Source organism: Paralichthys olivaceus, chromosome 2 (genome assembly GCF_024713975.1).
Source record: "Paralichthys olivaceus isolate ysfri-2021 chromosome 2, ASM2471397v2, whole genome shotgun sequence".
NCBI lineage: Eukaryota > Metazoa > Chordata > Actinopteri > Pleuronectiformes > Paralichthyidae > Paralichthys > Paralichthys olivaceus.
The window spans coordinates 3,655,462-3,664,328 of record NC_091094.1 but is presented as its reverse complement, the minus strand read 5'-3'; the positions used below and the strand labels follow the sequence as shown (position 1 = coordinate 3,664,328).

Sequence of the window (8,867 nt, the reverse complement as noted above, 5' to 3'; positions counted from 1 at the left end):
AAAGCCCAAGTCTCTATGACTTTCAGACAAAAAGTTATTCAAAATTATCTTGTACTTTTTTTAATAGATTTGGTGGTTTCACCATTTCCGAAGGTCATAGAAGCTCGGGGATGGTCCCAATGGATCGGGCATAGCCACATTAGTTGAGATGGAACCAACTTCCAAGTCTCTATGACCTTCAGAAAAAAAGTTATGGAAGAATATCTTGAACTCCTATAGGTTTTCATCCCTAACCCTAACCCTAATCACAACCCAAAAAGCAAACACTAGTCACAACCCTCACCCTACCCCTTCCAAAGGTCGTAGAAGCTCGGGGGTGGTACCAATGGATCGGGCATACCCACATTAGTGGAGATGGAACCAACTTCCAAGTCTCTGTGACCTACAGAAAAAAAGTTATGGAAGAATATCTTGATCTCCAATGGGTACTCCTCCCTAACCCTAACCCTAACCCTAATCACAACCCTAACCCTAACCCTAATGGCAACTCTAACCCATATTCACCATAGGGTGAATAACTCTGCGCTGCTTGCTCGGAACGTGCTGAAATTCGGTGTGGTTGCATGGCAGGCTACCCTCCATCAATTCTGAAAAGCCCAAGTCTCTATGACTTTCAGACAAAAAGTTATTCAAAATTATCTTGTACTTTTTTTAATAGATTTGGTGGTTTCACCATTTCCGAAGGTCATAGAAGCTCGGGGATGGTCCCAATGGATCGGGCATAGCCACATTAGTTGAGATGGAACCAACTTCCAAGTCTCTATGACCTTCAGAAAAAAAGTTATGGAAGAATATCTTGAACTCCTATAGGTTTTCATCCCTAACCCTAACCCTAATCACAACCCAAAAAGCAAACACTAGTCACAACCCTAACCCTACCCCTTCCAAAGGTCGTAGAAGCTCGGGGGTGGTACCAATGGATCGGGCATACCCACATTAGTGGAGATGGAACCAACTTCCAAGTCTCTGTGACCTACAGAAAAAAAGTTATGGAAGAATATCTTGATCTCCAATGGGTACTCCTCCCTAACCCTAACCCTAACCCTAATCACAACCCTAACCCTAACCCTAATGGCAACTCTAACCCATATTCACCATAGGGTGAATAACTCTGCGCTGCTTGCTCGGAACGTGCTGAAATTCGGTGTGGTTGCGTGGCAGGCTACCCTTTATCAATCCTGAAAAGCCCAAGTCTCTATGACTTTCAGACAAAAAGTTATTCAAAAATATCTTGTACTTTTTTTAATAGATTTGGTGGTTTCACCATTTCCGAAGGTCATAGAAGCTCGGGGATGGTCCCAATGGATCGGGCATAGCCACATTAGTGGAGATGGAACCAACTTCCAAGTCTCTATGACCTTCAGAAAAAAAGTTATGGAAGAATATCTTGAACTCCTATAGGTTTTCATCCCTAACCCTAACCCTAATCACAACCCAAAAAGCAAACACTAGTCACAACCCTAACCCTACCCCTTCCAAAGGTCGTAGAAGCTCGGGGGTGGTACCAATGGATCGGGCATACCCACATTAGTGGAGATGGAACCAACTTCCAAGTCTCTATGACCTACAGAAAAAAAGTTATGGAAGAATATCTTGATCTCCAATGGGTACTCCTCCCTAACCCTAACCCTAACCCTAACCCTAATCACAACCCTAACCCTAACCCTAATGGCAACTCTAACCCATATTCACCATAGGGTGAATAACTCTGCGCTGCTTGCTCGGAACGTGCTGAAATTCGGTGTGGTTGCGTGGCAGGCTACCCTTTATCAATCCTGAAAAGCCCAAGTCTCTATGACTTTCAGACAAAAAGTTATTCAAAATTATCTTGTACTTTTTTTAATAGATTTGGTGGTTTCACCATTTCCGAAGGTCATAGAAGCTCGGGGATGGTCCCAATGGATCGGGCATAGCCACATTAGTAGAGATGGAACCAACTTCCAAGTCTCTATGACCTTCAGAAAAAAAGTTATGGAAGAATATCTTGAACTCCTATAGGTTTTCATCCCTAACCCTAACCCTAATCACAACCCAAAAAGCAAACACTAGTCACAACCCTCACCCTACCCCTTCCAAAGGTCGTAGAAGCTCGGGGGTGGTACCAATGGATCGGGCATACCCACATTAGTGGAGATGGAACCAACTTCCAAGTCTCTGTGACCTACAGAAAAAAAGTTATGGAAGAATATCTTGATCTCCAATGGGTACTCCTCCCTAACCCTAACCCTAACCCTAATCACAACCCTAACCCTAACCCTAATGGCAACTCTAACCCATATTCACCATAGGGTGAATAACTCTGCGCTGCTTGCTCGGAACGTGCTGAAATTCGGTGTGGTTGCATGGCAGGCTACCCTCCATCAATTCTGAAAAGCCCAAGTCTCTATGACTTTCAGACAAAAAGTTATTCAAAATTATCTTGTACTTTTTTTAATAGATTTGGTGGTTTCACCATTTCCGAAGGTCATAGAAGCTCGGGGATGGTCCCAATGGATCGGGCATAGCCACATTAGTTGAGATGGAACCAACTTCCAAGTCTCTATGACCTTCAGAAAAAAAGTTATGGAAGAATATCTTGAACTCCTATAGGTTTTCATCCCTAACCCTAACCCTAATCACAACCCAAAAAGCAAACACTAGTCACAACCCTAACCCTACCCCTTCCAAAGGTCGTAGAAGCTCGGGGGTGGTACCAATGGATCGGGCATACCCACATTAGTGGAGATGGAACCAACTTCCAAGTCTCTGTGACCTACAGAAAAAAAGTTATGGAAGAATATCTTGATCTCCAATGGGTACTCCTCCCTAACCCTAACCCTAACCCTAATCACAACCCTAACCCTAACCCTAATGGCAACTCTAACCCATATTCACCATAGGGTGAATAACTCTGCGCTGCTTGCTCGGAACGTGCTGAAATTCGGTGTGGTTGCGTGGCAGGCTACCCTTTATCAATCCTGAAAAGCCCAAGTCTCTATGACTTTCAGACAAAAAGTTATTCAAAAATATCTTGTACTTTTTTTAATAGATTTGGTGGTTTCACCATTTCCGAAGGTCATAGAAGCTCGGGGATGGTCCCAATGGATCGGGCATAGCCACATTAGTGGAGATGGAACCAACTTCCAAGTTTCTATGACCTTCAGAAAAAAGTTATGGAAGAATATCTTGAACTCCTATAGGTTTTCATCCCTAACCCTAACCCTAATCACAACCCAAAAAGCAAACACTAGTCACAACCCTAACCCTACCCCTTCCAAAGGTCGTAGAAGCTCGGGGGTGGTACCAATGGATCGGGCATAGCCACATTAGTGGAGATGGAACCAACTTCCAAGTCTCTATGACCTACAGAAAAAAAGTTATGGAAGAATATCTTGAACTCCTATAGGTTTTCATCCCTAACCCTAACCCTAATCACAACCCAAAAAGCAAACACTAATCACAACCCTAACCCTACCCCTTCCAAAGGTCGAAAATATCGAAACACAACTGTTCACACGCTGAAGACACGAGCCACAAATTCAAAGAGACGCTGAAGAAAAAACCATTTCAACATCAGAACCAAGATGAACAACATGAAGAGTTTGTAAAAACTTCAATACTGATCCATTTCTACTAATACTAATTCATTAAACCGCTTACGCAACGGCTAAAACCACCGTAACATGCAAATATGACAAGAAGGAAAGGGATAGTTATTTCTGCAAAGACAACGGTTTTGACTGCACAGAGATTTTCTCCAAAAGGTTTACACTGACGAAAATCGAAAGAGGCTTTAATGTGTCCATCAGTGACGTGTCCTCACAGTATAGTGGCGCCTACTGGTGTGGTGTGAAATCAGCTGATTACAAGCGTTCAATCAGACAAATACAGCTGGAGGTTCAAAGTGAGTCAATATTCATACATGAAGTCACGATTGAACTTTTTACTTCACAACATATAATGATGAGTTTTACTTGCATGTGAGTCATAGACTGGAGATTAAGTTGACATGACAATTCTTAGTAATGTGTGTTTCATCTAAATTGTATGAATTGTTTTCTTTACCCTAGAATGAGCCCTTTGTTGAACCCTATGACACAAATTGTGATTTGTGAATATGAGCTACACAAATAAAATTTGATTGATTGATATGTGGGGGCTTATACTCCCCCCTGACTGTCAGAGGGTTAACATCTTTATCTCCTGTATCTACAGATATTACAAGCGACACAAGATCAGCAACCGTTGGAGAGACACTCACATACATGTGTGACTTTCATATGTGACATTCATTTCTAAAGGGGAAGAAGATATCGAAACACAGCTGTTCACACGCTGAAGACACGAGCCACAAATTCAAAGAGACGCTGAAGAAAAAGCCATTTCAACATCAGAACCAAGATGAACAACATGAAGAGTTTGGCTCTGATCCTCCTCTCGCTGATCACAGGTAAAAACTTTAATACTGATTCATTTCTACTCATAACTCTTACAACCAAGAAATGTAACACGGGTCCCAGCAGCTTTACTGCAGCACATAATAAAATTACAATCATCACGAATCAGACACTAAAAACTGTCACTGACATTTAACATGTTTATTTTCTGCTTCCTCTGTTCAACATTACAGTGATGAAAGCTACAGATCACAAGATGTAAACTAAAGGGTTTATTCTTTCCTGAACTTTCATATGGATGAGTTTCTGTTTTCACTTTTACTATGTTGAATCTTTCTTCAAACTTAACATGCAGACGGACGTTGTTGATATTGATCAAATATTCAAAGTGAAATTGGGAAAATGTCCACGTGTGATAGTATCATGATGTTGTGATATTATTACTTCTTGTGGTGGTGATTTGAAATCCTGAAAATGTTTCCTGCAGCTTTACAAGGACTGTAGAGTAGAAAAACTTTGATTTGGCCAATATTAACATTATTAAGGTTGTTTTTTGTTTGTTGGTTCGTTGATTTATTTGTAAAACTACAGAACAGATATATACACTTTCTCTCAGGGAAGAGCTCATGACATTTTGTCGTGGATCTGAATCAGGGTCTTTGTGTAAATATTCTTTATTTGCCCATTTACCCTTTTAAATTGAGTTAAATTGCAAACTGCCAACAAACTAACGTCCTCCACACTCTTACAGATTTAAAACTTTATTATCTGAGGATTCTTTATTAATTGTTTTTATGAGCTGTGTTGTCTCTGTTTGCTGCTGGATTGTGAGTCTTTCTGTTTTCTCATGTCTTGAATCTCCATGACGTTGAACCTGATTCAGTAAAGATTGAGATTATTAAAGCAGCAGCTCTGAGATGGTTTCAGTATCTAACATGACGTGAACTCTTCTCTTTGTTTGATCTCCAGGCTGTGAGGCCGAGACTGTCGTGAAGGGATGTGCAGGAGGATGGTTTGAATTAACCTGTAACCATTCTGGTGATTTAACTTTTTTTAAATTAAATACAAGAAATGACAAGTGGGAAAGATTTGGCAGATTTTACCCATATGAAAATATAAATACAAAAGGAGTCAGATTTTGGGGGAATCCACTTAAAGAAGGGGATGCTGGGATCTACACCTGCCAACACAACACAGCTCCTGTGCAACTAAAATTAATAGGTAAGAGAAGGAGACATGTTCAATGTATTAATCTGTTAGTCAATATTTATAGTATATCTTTAATGATGCTAATAAAATATCTGAGCCAGAGTTAGGACGAATACCACGTGGGCTAAAATAACCTGAGAGGCAAGTCCTTGTTTTTGACTCACGGCCATTCGGACAATTGGCTGCATGTTGTTTCTGTATACGTCCAACATTTCCTGTCTGTCAAAACAAAACGGCAGAAATGGACTAAATGATTTGGAGTTCAGGAGAACTTTAAGAACTTTAAGATAAAATGATTAAATCTAATGTGTTATGTATAAAACATTTGTTCTAAAAGAACAGATATCTTGCAGAGCATGCATCTTATTCAAAGTGAATGGTTTTGTGATGACATTCTATCAAAGCAGAAGTGAAAACATGAAGTTCACTCTCAGTGACAGAAACAGATAAATATAGATAAATGTTCAGTTATCTTCAACCTTCAGTATCTGCAGAAGATCACGTCTGCAAGAAACCACTTCATCAGACTACGTACACAGGAGCTGAAACCACATTCACATGTGAATATCCAGGAATCTCAGAGTCCAACGTCAAGTTCTTCTGCAGAGATAATAGTTTAACCTGTGAAGAGATTTTATCAACACAGTCTTCTCAGAGGTCAAACGGGACGTTCTCACTCACAATCACAACAAGCGGCTTCAACGTTTCCATCAAGGACGTGTCCTCGCAGGATGCTGGTGTCTACTGGTGTGGACTGAAAATCCGAAATGACAAAAAAACCCGTGTTGGACTGCGAAAAATACACCTGAATGTTACAAGTGAGTTGTTTTAATCTTAGAGACACAAATACATGTAGTAAATACTACTAATACTATTACTGATTCAAACTTGGTTTTGAAGCCTGACAAGGTTTTGATGGAATGTCTCTTCCTCCAGGATCCAAACTTGTTCAGATCGTCAGTTCTGGTGTTTCAGATCAGAGCTGAATGACATAATTAACAAATCTCTGAAGAGTGTGTTGTAAACTCAGCTGTGAAAGAAATGTGCTGGTGTACGTCCGCCTTTCAAAACTCAAGTTTCAACATTTCACACACACTGAAAATGTGTTATGAGAAGTTTGTTCCTATTTTACAGATTTCCCCCCCAAAAAATTTTGATGAGACTTCAAATGGATTTCTGAAATTTCTTGTGAAACCTAATGTGTGTGTTTGCTTTCAGTTCAACCTTCAGCACCAACTCCTGCATCGGCTGAGAATCAAGGTGAGAGAGAGAGAGAGAGAGAGAGAGAGAGAGAGAGATCTGAAACTTAACCTTCTTCTGGCACAAAATCATTCAGAGGAAAATGTTAACATGTTTCACATTGAAATATGATCATGTATGATAGTGACATGTGTTGACTGCTGCGTGTTTTCTTGTTGCTGTGTTTTATCTTGCAGGACGATTTAAGGTCCTCGTCACTGTGATCATCTCTGTAATTGTGTTCTCTGTGATTCTGCTGCTGATTCTCATCCCAGTCACCAAACGTATACGTAAGAGAATCTTTATCAGTTCACAGAACACACACTAACACATTCACACTCACAGACACACAAAACCACATTCACACGTCTTTATCCTGCACAAATGACACAGTAGACATACAGTACTACAACAGTGATGAGTAGACGTGACACTTTCATGTCTGGAAGTTGATTGTTTCTGCTCCTGAGTCGTGGCGGGAGTTTAAATGGTTTCTTTTTTCCTTGTCTCTAGTTGTGAATGAGATAAATAGAGAAGCCATCGAGTCTCAGTTTGCTGGTTTTATCTCTTCTTTGTTCTCATCCTTCAGGACTTTCTCGCTCAGACAGCAGAAGAAATGAAGCAGCAGCACAGCAGGACAGAGAGGTTGGTGTATAAATGTCTGTGTGTAGTTGTGGATGGTTCATACTGTTTACACTGTGCTTGTTATTAATGTGTTTCTCATCCTCTCTGGAACCCTGACACCTCAAACCACTTTTCCTCACCGATTTACGCCACCATCAACCATCAGAATGGCTCTGACAGAGCTGGTGGCGAGGCTCTGTTCCCCAGAACCAGCTCCTCCTCCTGCGAATACTCTACAGTGACGTTTGTCAAAGTCCGACAGACTCTACTGTGATTCAACAGCCCAGAGCTGCAGAGGTTCGTCTGTACTCGACAGTCTACAAGCAAGCAGCCAGGAAACATCAGCCCTGAGAAGAAAATATGAAATCTACAACATCTGCAGCCCGAGTGTTCGGACCCTGGTTTTTATGTGCTTGTGTCATTTGCTTCATCCATTCTGAGCGTGATGGCAGCGCCCGTATCAATGTTTGGGCTTAATTTTTGTACATTAAGAAGAAGAAGTGGATATGCTGCGTCCATGCTTATTGGATGTCGTTGGTTGGTTGTAAATACACAGGAGAGGTAGAAGTTTAGGTTGTAAATATTTCATTAGAATATTGTATGAAAGGAAGGAGAAGATCTACTGACGACTCAACAACTCATCTCAAATATCTGTTCTCCATGTGTCTGTTATTGCATGATTGTCATTGTAGTGTTCAAAGTACGTTTGTCTTTGTTCCAAATACCTAAAAAAAAAATATATATATATATTGATTGAAAGAATATATAATGTAAAAAAATCATGTTTTTAGCTTTAAAGGCTGCATCATAATCAGTTGTATCGTTGTGAAAACAGCTCAGTTAAAGTGTCATTAGCTCTTTTTTTTGTACAAACTGTTAAAACATGTCTCTTCCTGTGTGACAATTTTCTGCTGATGGAATTTTTCTCTTGACACCATCTTTTATTCTGTTGTGTTTCTTTCCTCTGATGCATCAACACCTGCAGGTGAAGTTTCTCCTTTTTTTATAATTTGCTCTGCAGGGTTTTGGTTTCAGAAAGTTTCTTAGGCTGATTCTCAGCTTGTTGTACTTTCAGGTGCTTTCTCTGAAAGTATGAATCAACTGAACATACAAACTTAAATACAAACTTCTATTTGGTGAGAGAATCATGACGTTAGTAAAAATTCTCCATCTCTGAAATAAACATAAGAACTTTTAACTGTTTGTGTGCTCACACAGGTCTTCAGAATCACACCTTTGTTTCACTGTATATTTTACAGATATGACATGAATAAACTTTAACAACAAATAAATATGTTGTTTTAGTTTTATTAGACTCTCATAATTTTATTAAACTTATCTGAAATCCATGTGAAGACGTGTCCAGATCCAAACATCCTCTTCTGCACAGACAGCAGTAGTGGTCCTGGTTTCTTCAGA

General features: G+C 40.1%; 1 protein-coding gene across 1 annotated transcript; it reads left to right on the top strand.

Moving 5' to 3' along the window:
• Positions 1–4,225: 4,225 nt before the first annotated feature.
• On the top strand, positions 4,226–8,848 carry LOC138411439 (uncharacterized). Its single transcript, XM_069531774.1, has 7 exons — positions 4,226–4,429; positions 5,346–5,597; positions 6,071–6,403; positions 6,804–6,845; positions 7,022–7,114; positions 7,414–7,469; positions 7,615–8,848. Exons 1-7 carry the CDS (start codon positions 4,381–4,383, stop codon positions 7,720–7,722), a joined length of 933 nt encoding a protein of 310 aa, XP_069387875.1. The 5' UTR covers positions 4,226–4,380; the 3' UTR covers positions 7,723–8,848.
• Positions 8,849–8,867: the final 19 nt, after the last annotated feature.